This window comes from Hyperolius riggenbachi, chromosome 1, assembly GCF_040937935.1.
Source record: "Hyperolius riggenbachi isolate aHypRig1 chromosome 1, aHypRig1.pri, whole genome shotgun sequence".
In the NCBI taxonomy this organism is placed as follows: Eukaryota; Metazoa; Chordata; class Amphibia; order Anura; family Hyperoliidae; genus Hyperolius; species Hyperolius riggenbachi.
In genome coordinates this window covers 385,940,132-385,957,212 of record NC_090646.1, presented here as the reverse complement: position 1 = coordinate 385,957,212, position 17,081 = coordinate 385,940,132, and the positions used below count along the sequence as shown (strand labels likewise).

The 17,081-nt window shown below is 42.5% G+C and overlaps 1 protein-coding gene across 8 annotated transcripts in view; it reads left to right on the top strand.

The window, feature by feature from the left end:
• Positions 1 to 17,081, top strand: part of MLLT3 (MLLT3 super elongation complex subunit) — a 371,915-nt gene that overhangs the window by 298,468 nt on the left and 56,366 nt on the right. For all 8 annotated transcript variants that reach the window (XM_068234412.1, XM_068234413.1, XM_068234411.1 and 5 more), the window contains one exon: positions 5,980 to 6,055. In XM_068234412.1, coding sequence (XP_068090513.1) covers positions 5,980 to 6,055 — 76 coding nt within the window. The remainder of the gene's footprint in view (positions 1 to 5,979; positions 6,056 to 17,081) is intronic.

Here is a 17,081-nt window from a genome sequence, read left to right as displayed (position 1 = left end):
TTTCTGCGAAACTATGATCGAATGTCCAGTGGTGCGTGGGTAAACTATCAATATTAGAGATATTGATAGATACTGATCGTCAACATTGCGAACTCAGCCAGCCAGATAATACATGGATAATGCATAATTGGTTTATCCACAAAAATTGGTGCTCTGAAAATTATAGTTAATGCAATAGGCATAAGCAAAAATAAAACAAAACTTGGGCATGACCTGTTGCTTTAATTTGAAAATGCTACTTTAAAAAAAATGTTGTGCTACCTAAAATTACTTTCACGGGTCATTATCAGATATTTTGTTCCATTACTGGGTAGCATGAGGGCATAGAGAATAGCACTCTCAGGACACTATCTACATGGAGTTTGTATGTTCTCCCCATGTTTGTGTGGGTTTCCTCTGGGTACTTTGGTTTCCTCCCATGTCCCAAAAACATACACATAGGTTAATTACTCGCCCCCCAAAAATTGATCTTAGACTGTAGCAGGAACATAAGACTGGCATAATGACTGACTATGGCAGGGATTAGATTGTGAGCATCTCTGGGGACTGGCAGTGATATGACTATATAGATTGTGTAAAGAGCTGGGGAAGATTCCAGCGCTATATAGATACCCAATAATAATAATATCTGTGTCATGCTTGATAATATGGGTGGCAGTCATTAGTGTATGCCATCACTCTTACATAACCATGTAGTCTCGAGTTGTGATACAAAAAGGTGAAGCATGTTGGTCAACTTATATCTAGTTCTATACAAATATATCTATATCCTTAGTCTGCACTCTCCTGAAGAAGGGAACCCTGAGTGGCCCCAAAACAATTGCTAACCGTAGTGTTGACATGTGATTTGAAAATAAACTACACTCATTAAGAAGCTGGTGTGCTAACCGATCTTTTCTACTACTTAGTTCTATACAAAGACTGCATCCTATATTGAGAATGACAACTACGATATGGTGCGTGTGGCAGCATCTGGAGCAGAAGTATGTAAAGACTATGCTTGTACAGCTCTAAAACTACTTTTTCTACATATGGACATATTTGATATAGTTTTAGCTATAATGTAATTGTTTTGGGAACTCTTTGCTAAAAGAATGCATATCCTTTAAGGAAGGATCCAGTTTCTCAGGCGGTATCATTTTAATTGTGAGAAAAAGAAGCTGGTCGGGCTGTAAATCTGCCTGATCATTATTAACAGTAACAATGGATTGATTTACAGGCTGCAGCAACTGTTGGGCTTATGTAGTGTATGTGCAGAAAGATGCAGCTAAGCTCCAGAGCTTTTCACTGCTTCTGTTACTAGCAGCACTTTGGCTTCCAGTGTGCATACTGACAGTATAATCCTAATGATAATACTCCTTGGACATGCTGGTAAGTTGAGTTTGACTAGCAGAGATTTAGCAGTAAGACAGGCTTGTGTAATAGCTATACCACTGGATGAATCATTATCAAACCAGCTAAAACTGCCACTGTGACGTGCTAAGCATTCAAGCTCAATAGAATTAGATAAAATCCTTTTATAGTGAAATTGAGGAATTGTAAAGAGCTGGGAGTAGATGCAACTTGAGTTGAGTTTTTCTTGTTATCTTAGGGCTGGAACCCACTAGAGATCGAAATCGTTTTTGAAAAATTTTTGTACTAAACACCGCAATTTCCAGAATTTTGGACCTTGCATTCCTTAAATGCAATTGCTCAGAAAATTCTACATGTACCACAATTGCGAATTTGGCAAAAATGCAATTGCGCCTGTGGAATCCCCGCCATAGGCTTACGTTAGCTTGTTGCTTTGGGAATTGCCAGCTATTCCTTAGAAGTGGAAAGTGGGCCCCGGGCCATAGTCCATGATGGAGATGCAGTGTTGCTCACCTTCGCTTCTTCTCACAGGTGTTACAGAACATGATTAAGGGGTAGTAGTGATGGTAGTAGGCAATTGATTTCTAACTTTTATAATGCATAAATGTAAACGGACCCATAGGGAAACATGGAAAATTCCTCTACATCAGTTGTCCGTTATAGCTGACAGCAACTATGGTAATTCTGTGCAACTCAGCCCTTATTGTTTGGTTTTGAGACCAAAAAGTTTTGGTCACTGCAGACATCTATTTCCATTTCCCTTAGATTTTTAAAGGTGCATTTAGTAAAACGTTCAGTGAAGGCTCAATGTGGCCTTTCTTGAGATGTGGCTTTTTTCCTGCAACCCTTTCATATCAGCCACATTTCTGGAGCACTTGTGATATGATTGACTCAGGCAAGCAATGACCACTCCTTGCCATAAATTCCTGTATCTGCCTCAGATTTGGCTTTTTGTACCCTCATTGACCAGTTTGCCCAATGCTTTTCCATCCAATTTGAACACCTTTACCACTTCTTAATTCTAGATTTTACTATGCTCCTTGCTATTAATTAAAGCTTTTAAAAAAAAAAATTCCATCTCCTGCATAAAAGTTTTGCATAGTTTGGTACAGCCCGTCCCCTCCGATCCTCCAATGACCTGCGACTAGTCGCACCACGCACATCTCAGTCACATGCACGATTGCAGGACTTCACCAGGGCTGCCCCTACTCTCTGGAACTCACTCCCACCAGCCATCAGACTCACCCCCACCTTTAATACCTTCAAACAAGCTCTCAAGACTCACCTTTTCATGCTCGCATACCCCCCTACACCAGCACCCTAATATGTTCTGTTAGACACCCTCTCAAAAGATGCACCTATTGTCTCCACCCCCACCCTTTAGGTTGTAAACCTCTGGCAGGGCCCTCCTCCCCAGTGTTTCCAGCTTGATTATGCAATCTTACTGACAATCACCTCTCTCGTGGACTAGAACAGTCTCTATTTTGACCTATGACACTATTTTTTATCAAATCATTTGCATGATCTTGTTTTGTTGTGAGTTTCCTGTATGTTCTACCTTGTATGTTAACCCATTTATCTATTGTGCAGCGCTGCGTAATATGTTGGTGCTTTATAAATACAATAAATAATAATGTGTACTACACTGTACAGGAGAGTGCTGGTTTTAATGCCGTGGTTCCCATACACTGTGCTGTGACACAATAATGTGTTATGGCAGCACTGGTGATCTTTTGAGTGGTTGTTCCGCCCCTCCTGGCTGTTTAACAAAGAGCAGCATCTAATTCATCCAGTTAGGATGCAGCAGTGCCAAGCTAGTACCATCGCACAGTGCCAACAAAAGGCAAAGCCAGGGCAGTGTCATCCGCCAGAAACAGCCAATTTGCTATCAGTGCTAGCAGGCTCACTCTAGGCTAATTCCAGCAGCCAGCAATGTCAGACCAGTTTCAACTGGCCAGCACTGCACTTCATTTTAAAGAGGAACTCCAGTGAAAATAATGTAATAAAAAAAAGTAATTCGTTTTTTACAATAATTATGTATAAATGATTTAGTTATTGTTTGCCCATTGTAAAAGATTTCCTCTCCCTGATTTACATTCTGACATTTATCACGTGGTGAAATTTTTACTGCTGGCAAGTGATGTCAGTGGAAGAAGATGCTACTTGCTTTTTTGACAGTTGTAAACAGCTGTTATTTCCCACAACGCAACAAGGCTCCCACAGTGTGATGTCAGCACCCTGGTGCTGACATCACACTGTGTGAGGGGTTTCACCACAATATCAGCCATACAGGGCCCCCTGGGGATTCGTTACTGATAAGGAAAGGATTTTTCATGGGAAAGGTGGTATCCGCTACAGATTGGGATGAATTTCAATTCTTGGTTACAGTTTCTCTTCGAGGTTGCCATTCACGGGTCAGTATTTCCACCACATTACATTACTTTGATCAAATATTCTAATTATCAACTGACATCAGATCAATAAACCTCTGATCATATTTGGAAAGTTTACTGAGGAAAATAATCATCAATCAATAAATTCAATAAATTCCCTAAGTCAGTAAGGAGTGTCGAATGGATGACCTCATAGCTTTGACTTGAATAGAATGGTTCATCTCTAGCCTGGGTTGTGGTCCAATAGATTGTCTTTCTGATTTCTGCTGAAATCAGTTAAGAGTTAAGTGGTGCAATGTCAGCACTGCCTGATCAGTTTATGATTGGGGAGTAATCCATCACTTGCTAGATTGTGCCACTTTTGACCCATGTGGCTACCTTTAGAAAATAAGGCCTATAGTTCTGCAACCTCTGTATGGAATACATACAGTCCAAAATAAATAGAGAGGCCAGCTTGTACGCTTATAACAATGTTTGAGTGCAGCATTGTCTTTACTTTACAATCAAAACTTAGCAGTGTGCTTATGTAAAGTGACAAGTGGCTGGAGGTCATGTAATGTAACAATCCATTCCAGTGGTCTAATTGCATCCCGCCTATCAGCAGCGAGACAGTGTCAGTACAAACAGATGTAGATACTGCCTGTGTACATCATTGTGCAGTTATGGATTTTTCTGTCCTCCTTAATTCATTTTATCTTGCCTGTGTTGTAGAAGTATCTGAATAGACACCCTCATGTAATCCTTTCATTTGAAAGTACTGTAATAGACAGTCCTAACATGTACAGCAAAATATAATTACTAATTTGTGCTCTTTAAAGCGATCCAATTTTCCTTCCTTGATGGTATACCTGTTATTCCCTTATGTCTTGCTTTCAAAATCCCCTTTAGAATTGTTTTATCTAAAACTAAAACATAAATGCCCATGACAGGAGAAAGGTGACCTTCTGTAATATGTACATGTGTAAGCTACAGCCATCTTTTGGGTCCAACCAATGTCCATTCGGATATAAATGTGATGGAAGATGTGATGCTACAGGTACTACATAATGTGTAATTCAATTATTCTGTGTGCCGGGTTTTTACATTGCTACATCTGATATCCCCACATGACAAAGTTAAAGCTAGGTAACTAAATCTGAAGGAATTAAATGAAGAAATAGTATCAAGAAAAAAATAGTGTCAAGGAGCAAAGTGCACTGGTAATTAATAGGGTGGCATGCTGTAGGTATTTCTGGGCTTCTGTTGTTGTTGTTCAGAAGTACTAAGTTACTTTCACATGGGCAGTTGACATTAGTGACTCAGAACGGCTCCTTTGGATCTGCTGGATGCACGCAAGTTGCTGGAAGCTTCAGCGCACAGGAATTTATAGGAGGTGCCTTTCTGTTGCGCAATAACCACAATGTGTGCTATCCACGCGTATTAGCTCTTAGGTACACTTATCAGGGTTTAGGTAGCTGAAATAATCATTCTGTTAATTTTGGTGGAATTTCTGGTGATGGCTCTGTGACAATTAATTTGACTTGGCTGAGTGATAAGTACTGTCCTATGAGGAGAAAAAGAGGCAGGAGGCTCCAAATACAAATCATCAGTCAGTTGCTTGGCACCATGAAGGTGGTGGATGCCCACCCAGACTTAAGACTGACAATGGAGACAGTCATAAATTATAATTTTGGTTGTTAAGGGTTTAATGTTTGTACAACCCTCTGGGCTTTCTGTTGGAGCACCACAGAAGTTTTGTAATCCAGGGCACTGTACTATGGGAATATAATATGGAGATAATTACTAAGGTAAACTTCCCTTATGCCTTCCTTTTGGTTACCTAAGCCACCTGGCTAGTAATTGACCGGCAATCATGGAAACAGGCCTAAACTAAACTCAGCACTTCATTTTTTTTAATACATCTTTATTAATGCCCAAGTCATGAAAATGTACATACGTATCAAGACAGAATAAATATTCACATTACATTTTATGTTTTACAAGATGGATTACGCCATAGATAATAAAACAAGCCACTACAATATGGTGTAGAAATGTTGACATCAGTTGGGTTTAGCAACTGAACAATTCAAATACCTGGAGACCCAAGTCTCTTTTTTTTTTTTTTTTTTTTTTTTTTTTTTTTGTAACCCTCCCACTTTCAGGTACACTCTAAGATTATAAGATTAACTTATAGTAAATAACTACCATATTTGCAACTGTTTTAATCCTTTTCTTTTCTTTCATTCTACAGTCTGGACAGCCAAGCCCAGCAAGTTCCACGTCTAGTTCAAGTTCCAGTTTGGTGCCACCCCATAACCATAGGCAAGGTATTAAACTAATAATAAATAGTGGCAGTTTTTATTTGTTGACAGTAATGTGTGTGAATAATTGCAATTTTTATTACTGGAGGGAAAAAGCATATTTTTATGATGCTACAGGGTGGCGTACATTAAGCCTTCCGTAGCTGCCTGCCACGAATGCTCCCTTCCATGCACGCCTGTTACTCGCTCCCTGCTGTATGTTTGTGCGCTGTTCGGTTTAAAGGGGCACTACAGCGAAAAAATTTAAAATTTAAAATATGTGCAAACATATACAAATAAGTAGTACATTTTTTCCCAGAGTAAAATGAGCCATAAATTACTTTTCTCCTATAATGCTGTCACTTACAGTAGGCAGTAGAAATCTGACAGAAGTGACAGGGTTTGAACTAGTCCATCTCTTCATAGGGGATTTTCAGCAAGGCTTTTATTCTTTATAAAGATATTCCCGAAAAAGGATTTAAACAATGATTCTAGGCCAGCTTCCCTGCTCGCTACAGTTTTTTGGCAGTTGGACAGAGCAACTGCCATTCACTAAGTGCTTTTGAAAATAAATATATCCCTGAGAATCCCCTATGAAGAGATGGACTAGTTCAAAACCTGTCACTTCTGTCAGATTTCTACTACCTACTGTAAGTGACAGCAACATAGGAGAAAAGAAATTGATGGCGCATTTTACTTTGGAAAAAATGTACTTCTTATTTGTATATGTTTGCACATATTTTACGTTTTGCAGTTTTTCGCTGTAGTGCCCCTTTAATTTTAAATCTTTGTTACCTATATTTGCTGCCGCATGAGAGTATGATAATGAGAAAATGTGATATCTGCTTCTGAAACATGGAGTACTTAAAGATACTGAAATATAGGTACAACAGTTTTCTAGATCTCTCTCTAGGCACACAGTTGCAGAGCTTGTTTACGTCTATATAGATTACGCTGCCCTTCTAGTCTAAACAGTGAAAATGATGCAATCCAGATGCTAGAAGCAGCCACTGACTATCTTAACAGTAGTTTCTGGTCATGTGATAAAAAAAAATTAGCTGCAGAACCATTCTTTCTCTTAAAAATTGAAACATTTTAATATTGGAGCACTCTGATTAATAAGTTATTCCATTAGTGTGATTAGATCTGTGCCTGGATGAGCTTTATATGGGATGGTATTAGTCTAATCAAAGTAAGGGGCCACACATCATACTTTTCTTTTTTTGTAACTGGATTATAACTTTTTAAAAATCTTATTGATGTATCACAAACGTGTTCAATTTTTCCCCAATTTAAAAAAAAAGAGAAATTTGCAATCTATCCTACACCATTACATTTTTAGAAGAATTGGTTAGAATTTTCCACCACAGCCGGTCCACAAATGAAAATGAAACACAAAACAGGGAAATTCAATCAGATATTATGGTAAAAAATGTATTCAGTTTTCTTGTACAATTGTTTGGTTTTATTAAAAAAATTGGAAAATTGAACGTTTGGATTGAACTGTATGTGGCAATCTCAAAGGGTACCTCTGTAGGACTTACTACACCCCTTTGTTCCTGTGTTGGGACCTTTTAGCTTTACAATATTCAACATTAATATTGAAAATTGCTTGCTTCCCTCCCTATACAAGCATGGCCATCAGTGTTGCTCAAATGTACCAAAATTCGATTCAGGTACATTCAAATTCTGGTCCAAGTAAAATTCGGATTCGGAAAGAATTCAAATTCGGTTCGAATTTCATTAATAAAATTCGGCCCAAAATTCGTGTTTAAATATTCGACTATTTTTCCAAAAAAAAAAATCTCTCTCCTCCTCCTCCTATCCATCCATCCTCTTGTATCATCCATCATCTTGCAGGGAATTGCAGTTTTTCAAAACAGCTTACATACCATGGCTGGGATTTGAACCCAGGTCTGTGTGTAGTAGGTATCTGTCTTACCCCCTAGACGACCAACCACACTACTAAAGCTGGCCTAGCATGTACCATTATGATCAATCCAATAGAAAAAGTAGCATGATTAAGGATTTGTACTTTTTCAAAAGCCAGCTTACATACCTTGGCTGGGAATTGAACCCAGGTCTCAGTGTGTAGTAGGTATCTGAGGTATCCGACTTACCCCCTAGACCACCAACCACACTACATGCTGAAGCCAGCCTAGCATGTACCATTATGATCAATCCAATAGAAAAAGTAGCATGATTAAGGATTTGTACTTTTTCAAAAGCCAGCTTACATACCATGGCTGGGATTTGAACCCTGGTCTGTGTGTAGTAGGTATCTGTCTTACCCCCTAGACCACCAACCACACTACATGCTAAAGCTGGCCTAGCATGTACCATTATGATCAATCCAATAGAAAAAGTAGCATGATTAGGTTTTTGTGACCCAAGGCTATGACCTCTTTGGCTTAGGGGCCCAAAACTCACCAATCATGATCCCCCCAAGAGTCCCTACAATGCTAGAAAATTTGGTACTGCTGAGCCATTGCCCTTTGAAATGGTGTGAGATTTTGGAAAGGTAAATAGGAGGCCCAATGAAAGCCTATGGGGAATTTTACCACTTTTGCACCCCTGAAACTCTGGTTTGCAGAGATGTAGGGAACCCATCTTTGGATTCCAAGTATAACAATATGCCTTCTACCTGCATGAGACATGTCGTGAGATTCAGACGTTGCTAACGGCCATGGCTGCGATTTCTGTTCGTCAGAATTTCCACCATTGATATTGGCCAAATAAACAGGTTTTTGTGACCCAAGGCTATGACCTTTTTGGCCTAGGGGCCTGAAACTCACCAGTCATGATCTCCCTAAGAGTACCTACAGTGCTAGAAAATTTGGTACTGCTGAGCCATCGCCCTTTGAAAAGATTTGAGATTTTTGAAAGTGAAATAGGGAGCCTAATGGAAGCCTATGGCAGAATTCAGCACATTTGCACCCCTATAATTCTGGCTGGTTATCATCACCCAACGACTTTAGCAGTTAATAGCAAAGGCCCCTTACATCCTAGCAACACCAAATTTGCAGGATATGTTAAAAAGATAGCAGGAAACAATATTTAACTGAATTCCGAGGCCACAAATGTGAAAAAAGTTAAATAACTTTTCATAATTCAGATCCATGGAGGATGCCATCCGCGCCCTCCCGTTCATTTCCCCATGGCTCCCGCAGTAATACCGGCCCTGGTCTGGCCCGACCCCTCCAAACGGGTTGCATTCTCATTCCCCCCTCAATATGGCCGCCACAGATTGCCGCTGCTCTGCAGTTTGCATAGGCGCGATTGCGGCTGTGCAGCTCTAGGACCTCCTCCTGCCGCATCATCAATATGCGTGCATACATCTGACGCATCGGGAGGAGGCCCTAGAGCTGCGCAGCCGCAATTACGTCTATGCGGACTTCACAGCCGCGGCAATCTGTGGCGGCCATATTGAGGGGGGAATAAGAACCCGACCCGTTTGGAGGGGTTGGGACCCGACCCGGGCCATTATTACTGCGGGTGCCATGGCGGAATGAACGGGAGGGCGCAGATGGCGTCCTCCATGGATCTGGATTATGAAGTGGTATTTAACTTTTTTCATTCTTGTGGCCTCGTAAGTCCGGGCTTGTTTGCGCTGATCTGTGCAGCGTGGGCTCTCCAGCCCACAGCACAGATCAGCAGACAGCCAGGGCGAACCAGACTTCCTCCCTTTTTTTCCCCCACTAGGGGGATGTCCTGCTGGGGGGCTCTGATCACCACCGGCTATTTGCAATCAGCGCGGGGTGGGGGGTGGTTGGCCGCAGCGATTTTCCGCCTCCTTCCCCTTCCCTCCCTCTCCTCTTTCCCCTGGGCGGCGCAGGACGGAGATCCGTCCTGCACCGCCTCTAATAGGCTTCAGCCTATCAGCTGCCGGCGATCCCCGGCCGGGGTTTGACGATCTCCTTTACGTTGCTGCGCAGCGCCGTATGATGTAAATAGCGGGGATTTCTTCCCCGCGTGTTTACATTTTACCTGCGAGCCGCGATCGGCAGCTCGCAGGTTGTTCACGGAGGCACCCTCCGTGAACTGACATAGAAAAGCCGCTCGTTCGTTTCCATGTAAAACCACGTAACACCTAGGTCCACCGATCGGCTGACCGTAGTCGTTAAGTGGTTAAAAAAAAAGTAATAAAAAAAAAAAGAAAAGAAAAAAAAAAAGCCTCTGTAACACCTTGTCCCCCATGCAGGCTGGGATAGCCAGAATGCGGAGCCCCGACCGACTGGGGCTTCGCACCCTAAGCTATACCAGCCCGCATGGTCCATGGTATGGGGGGCTCCGGGGGGGGGGTGGTGCAGCCAAGCCAAACCCAATTCATGGACAAGGGGCTCTTCCCCACCTCCGGTGCCCCAGGAGGAGGTGGGGGGCGACGACTTCCAGGAGGGGGGTTCATGGTGGCATCTGGGAGTCCCCTTTAAAAAGGGGACCCCAGATGCCCATCCCACCCCAGGAGAAATGAGTATAGGGGTACAAAGTACCCCTTACCAATTTCCACAAAGGGTTAAATAAAAATAAAAACACAACCACGAGAAAAGTATTTTATTATTCTAAATTAACCATAAATACTTACCTGTACCTTTAAAAAAGTTTTCCCACGCCAATATCCACGGTAAATGTTCCCACGCCAGTATCCTCTTATGTTGCGATCTTCTATTAAGTTGATTGAAGATCTCCGAAGCCCCCCACCCACATCTAAGTTATACAGGTTCTGGGGCTATTTGCATATAATGAGTGCCTTAACTGCATCTACCTAGCCACAAAACCTGTATAATTCATATGTGTCAGTAATTAAAAGGGATGAGTTGGCAACACTGAGTGCACCCATGCCATGGTATGTAAGCTGGCTTTTGAAAAAGTACAAATCCTTAATCATGCTACTTTTTCTATTGGATTGATCATAATGGTACATGCTAGGCCAGCTTTAGCATGTAGTGTGGTTGGTGGTCTAGGGGGAAGACAGATACCTACTACTCACTGAGACCTGGGTTCAAATCCCAGCCATGGTATATAAGCTGGCTTTTGAAAAAGTACAAATCCTTAATCATGCTACTTTTTCTATTGGATTGATCGTAATGGTACATGCTAGGCTGGCTTCAGCATGTAGTGTGGTTGGTGGTCTAGGGGGTAAGTCTGATACCTCAGATACCTACTACACACTGAGACCTGGGTTCAAATCCCAGCCATGGTATGTAAGCTGTTTTGAAAACCTGCAATTCCCTGCAAGATGATGGATGATACAAGAGGATGGATTGATGGATGGGAGGAGGAGGAGTTTGTTTGTGTTAAAATATAGCCGAATTTTCGAATACGAATTTTTAGCCGAATTTGAGAAACAGTATTCGGGTACATTCGAATCATCAAAATTCGGATTCGGGTTCAAATTCGGCAACCATGAAAAATGACTCTAATTTTCGGGTACATAATACATTCTCGAATTTGGAGAGTAACCCTGATGGCCATGCAGTAGCATGGAGCTGCTCATGCACCCCTTAGTTCTCTGTGCATGAGTGGCTCAGTGCTATTGCGCAGGCACGATCCCTACTGCTGTCTGCACAGTACAGCGTCACTTGTATTCTGAGGGGAGTGATGCTGCTAAGATGAAAAGGGTCCTGGCCAGCAGCGGAGAGGTTGTGGAGAATCAGGGAAGACACTGGTGCATTTAGTGGCTTCTCTTTACAATGGTAAGAATCTATCTTTTTTGTTTTTATTTCATTTTTTTTAGGTTTCAGGTTTGCTTGAATTGTAAGGCTAGTTACTCATATATTGTGGTGCAGTTGTCCTGTGGCAGGATAGCCTGGGGTAGGACAATTGCACCACAATACTTGCCCTTCATATCACCCTGTGGCAGAGTGCATCGGCAGAGTAATATGCATAACACCACCACATTGCCCGGGAAACATTTGCCTCACTATCTGTTGTAGAAGCCTTCTGTTACTGAATCAAACAACCCAACTATTGAAGCCAAGAAAAAGGGACATTGAGACATGCTCTGCCACACCTTTAGCTTTGCCCCAATTTTACATCCAGTGCACCTTCTCCTAAATAGATTCCTGTTTTTTAGTGGCCCTGCCATCCTCCCCTATACAGTTTCCTGGTGTCTAGCTGCTTTCCTCCCTCCCTCCACCAAATACAGTTTCCTGGTGTCTACTGACTACCTCCCCCATACAGTGAACCCGGGTGTCTAGTGGTTCCTCCCTTTCGGCAGGGATTGGGGCTTGTTCCCTTGGGCAATATTGTTGAGCCGGCGCTGAACAGATGCGTAAGCAAAATTTCATCTAACGTGTGTACACAGTCTAAGCTCTCTTTTTCTTAACCACTTGAGGACCTAGGGCTTTCTACCCCTTAAGGACCGGCCACTTTTTTTCCATTCAGACCACTGCAGCTTTCACGGTTTATTGCTCGCTCATACAACCTACCACCTAAATGAATTTTGGCTCCTTTTCTTGTCACTAATAAAGCTTTCTTTTAGTTCTATTTGATTGCTCCTGCGATTTTTACTTTTTATTATATTCAGCAAAAAAGACATGAATTTTGGCAAAAAAATGATTTTTTTAACTTTCTGTGCTGACAGTTTTCAAATAAAGTAAAATTTCTGTATACATGCAGCGCGAAAAATGTGGACAAACATGTTTTTGATACAAAAAAACCCATTCAGTGTATATTTATTGGTTTGGGTAAAAGTTATAGCGTTTACAAACTATGGTGCAAAAAGTGAATTTTCCCATTTTCAAGCATCTCTGACTTTTCTGACCCTCTGTCATGTTTCGAGAGGGGCTAGAATTCCAGGATAGTATAAATACCCCCCAAATGACCCCATTTTGGAAAGAAGACATCCCAAAGTATTCACTGAGAGGCATAGTGAGTTCATAGAAGATATTATTTTTTGTCACAAGTAAGCGGAAAATGACACTTTGTGAAAAAAAAAAAAAAAAAAAAAAAGTTTCCATTTCTTCTAACTTGCGACAAAAAAAAATGAAATCTGCCACGGACTCACCATGCTCCTCTCTGAATACCTTGAAGTGTCTACTTTCCAAAATGGGGTCATTTGTGGGGTGTGTTTACTGTCCTGACATTTTGGGGGGTGCTAAATTGTAAGCACCCCTGTAAAGCCTGAAGGTGCTCATTGGACTTTGGACCCCTTAGCGCAGTTAGGGTGCAAAAAAGTGCCACACATGTGGTATTGCCGTACTCAGGAGAAGTAGTATAATGTGTTTTGGGGTGTATTTTTACACATACCCATGCTGGGTGGGAGAAATATCTCTGTAAATGACAATTTGTTAATTTTTTTTACACACAATTGTCCATTTACAGAGATCTTTCTCCCACTCAGCATGGGTATGTGTAAAAATACACCACAAAACACATTATACTACTTCTCCTGAGTACGGCGATACCACATGTGTGGCACTTTTTTGCACCCTAACTGCGCTAAAGGGCCCAAAGTCCAATGAGTACCTTTAGAATTTCACAGGTCATTTTGAGAAATTTCGTTTCAAGACTACTCCTCACGGTTTAGGGCCCCTAAAATGCCAGGGCAGTATAGGAACCCCACAAATGACCCCATTTTAGAAAGAAGACACCCCAAGGTATTCCGTTAGGAGTATAGTGAGTTCATAGAAGATTTTATTTTTTTGTCAAAAGTTAGCGGAAATTGATTTTAATTGTGTTTTTTCACAAAGTGTCATTTTCCACTAACTTTTGACAAAAAATAAAATCTTCTATGAACTCACCATACTCCTAACGGAATACCTTGGGGTGTCTTCTTTCTAAAATGGGGTCATTTGTGGGGTTCCTATACTGCCCTGGCATTTTAGGGGCCCTAAACCGTGAGGAGTAGTCTTGGAACGAAATTTCTCAAAATGACCTGTGAAATTCTAAAGGTACTCATTGGACTTTGGGCCCTTTAGCGCAGTTAGGGTGCAAAAAAGTGCCACACATGTGGTATCGCCGTACTCAGGAGAAGTAGTACAATGTGTTTTGGGGTGTATTTTTACACATACCCATGCTGGGTGGGAGAAATACCTCTGTAAATGGACAATTGTGTGTAAAAAAATCAAAAGATTGTCATTTACAGAGGTATTTCTCCCACCCAGCATGGGTATGTGTAAAAATACACCCCAAAACACATTATACTACTTCTCCCGAGTACGGCGATACCACATGTGTGGCACTTTTTTGCACCCTAACTGCACTAAGGGGCCCAAAGTGCAATGAGTACCTTTAGGATTTCACAGGTCATTTTTGTTTCAAGACTACTCCTCACGGTTTAGGGCCCCTAAAATGCCAGGGCAGTATAGGAACCCCACTAATGACCCCATTTTAGAAAGAAGACACCCCAAGGTATTCCGTTAGGAGTATGGTGAGTTCATAGAAGTTTTTATTTTTTTGTCACAAGTTAGCGGAAATTGATTTTAATAGTTTTTTTTCACAAAGTGTCATTTTCCGCTAACTTGTGACAAAAAATAAAATCTTCTATGAACTCACCATACTCCGTACGGAATACCTTTGGGTGTCTTCTTTCTAGAATGGGGTCATTTGTGGGGTTCCTATACTGCCCTGGCATTTTAGGGGCCCTAAACCGTGAGGAGTAGTCTTGAAACCAAATGTCGCAAAATGACCTGTGAAATCCTAAAGGTACTCATTGGACTTTGGGCCCCTTAGCGTACTTAGGGTGTAAAAAAGTGTCACACATGTGGTACCGCCGTACTCAGGAGAAGTAGTATAATGCGTTTTGGGGTGTATTTTTACACATACCCATGCTAAGTGGGAGAAATATCTCTGTAAATGACAATTGTTTGATTTTTTTACACACAATTGTCCATTTACATAGAAATTTCTCCCATCCAGCATGGGTATGTGTAAAAATACACCCCAAAACACATTATACTACTTTTCCTGAGTACAGCGGTACCACATGTGTGACAATTTTTTGCAGCCTAGGTGCGCTAAGGGGCCCAACGTCCTATTCACAGGTCATTTTGAAGCATTTGTTTTCTAGACTACTCCTCGCGGTTTAGGGCCCCTAAAATGCCAGGGCAGTATAGGAACCCCACAAGTGACCCCATTTTAGAAAGAAGACACCCCAAGGTATTCCGTTAGGTGTATGGCGAGTTCATAGAAGATTTTATTTTTTGTCACAAGTTAGTGAAAAATGACACTTTGTGAAAAAAAACCAATAAAAATTAATTTCCGCTAACTTTTGACAAAAATAAAATCTTCTATGAACTCGTCATACACCTAACAGAATACCTTGGGGTGTCTTTTTTTCTAAAATAGGGTCACTTGTGGGGTTCCTATACCGCCCTGGCATTTTACAGGCCCAAAACCGTGAGTAGTCTGGAAACCAAATGTCTCAAAATGACTGTTCAGGGGTATAAGCATCTGCAAATTTTGATGACAGGTGGTCTATGAGGGGGCGAATTTTGTGGAACCGGTCATAAGCAGGGTGGCCTTTTAGATGACAGGTTGTATTGGGCCTGATCTGATGGATAGGAGTGCTAGGGGGGTGACAGGAGGTGATTGATGGGTGTCTCAGGGGGTGGTTAGAGGGGAAAATAGATGCAATCAATGCACTGGGGAGGTGATCGGAAGGGGGTCTGAGGGGGATCTGAGGGATTGGCCGAGTGATCAGGAGCCCACACGGGGCAAATTGGGGCCTGATCTGATGGGTAGGTGTGCTAGGGGGTGACAGGAGGTGATTGATGGGTGTCTCAAGGTGTGATTAGAGGGGGGAATAGATGCAAGCAATGCACTGGCGAGGTGATCAGGGCTGGGGTCTGAGGGCATTCTGAGGGTGTGGGCGGGTGATTGAGTGCCCTAGGGGCAGATAGGGGTCTAATCTGATAGGTAGCAGTGACAGGGGGTGATTGATGGGTAATTAGTGGGTGTTTAGGGTAGAGAATAGATGGAAACACTGCGCTTGGGTGGTGATCTGATGTCGGATCTGCGGGCGATCTATTGGTGTGGGTGGGTGATCAGTTTGCCCGCAAGGGGCAGGTTAGGGGCTGATTGATGGGTGGCAGTGACAGCGGGTGATTGATGGGTGGAAGTGACAGGGGGTGATTGATGGGTGGCAGTGACAGGGGGTGATTGATGGGTGATTGATAGGTGATTGACAGGTAATCAGTGGGTTATTACAGGGGAGAACAGATGTAAATATTGCACTGGCGAATTGATAAGGGGGGGTCTGAGGGCAATCTGAGCGTGTAGGCGGGCGATTGGGTGCCCGCAAGGGGCAGATTAGGGTCTGATCTGATGGGTAACAGTGACAGGTGGTGATAGGGGGTGATTGATGGGTAATTAGTGGGTGTTTAGAGGAGAGAATAGATGTAAACGCTGCGCTTGGGTGGTGATCTGATGTCGGATCTGCGGGCGATCTATTGGTGTGGGTGGGTGATCAGATTGCCCGCAAGGGGCAGGTTAGGGGCTGATTGTTGGGTGGCAGTGACGGGGTGATTGATGGGTGATAGGTGATTGGCAGGTGATTGACAGGTGGTCAGTGGGTTATTACAGGGAAGGACAGATGTAATTAATGCACTGGCGAATTGATAAGGGGGGGGTCTGAGGGCAATCTGAGCGTGTGGGCGGGTGATTGGGTGCCCGCAAGGGGCAGATTAGGGTCTGATCTGATAGGTAACAGTGACAGGTGGTGATAGGGGGTGATTGATGGGTGATTGATGGGTAATTAGTGGGTGTTTAGAGAAGATAACAGATGTAAACAATACATTTGGGAGGTAATCTGACGGCGGGTTTGCGGGCGATCTAATGGTGTGGGTGGGTGATCAGATTGCCCGCAAGGGGCAGGTTAGGGGCTGATTGATGGGTGGCAGTGACAGGGGGTGATTGATGGGTGATAGGTGATTGGCAGGTGATTGACAGGTGATCAGTGGGTTATTACAGGGAAGAACAGATGTAATTAATGCACTGGTGAATTGATAAGGGGGGGTCAGAGGGCAATCTGAGCGTGTGGGCGGGTGATTGGGTGCCCGCAAGGGGCAGATTAGGGTCTGATCTGATAGGTAAAAGTGACAGGTGGTGATAG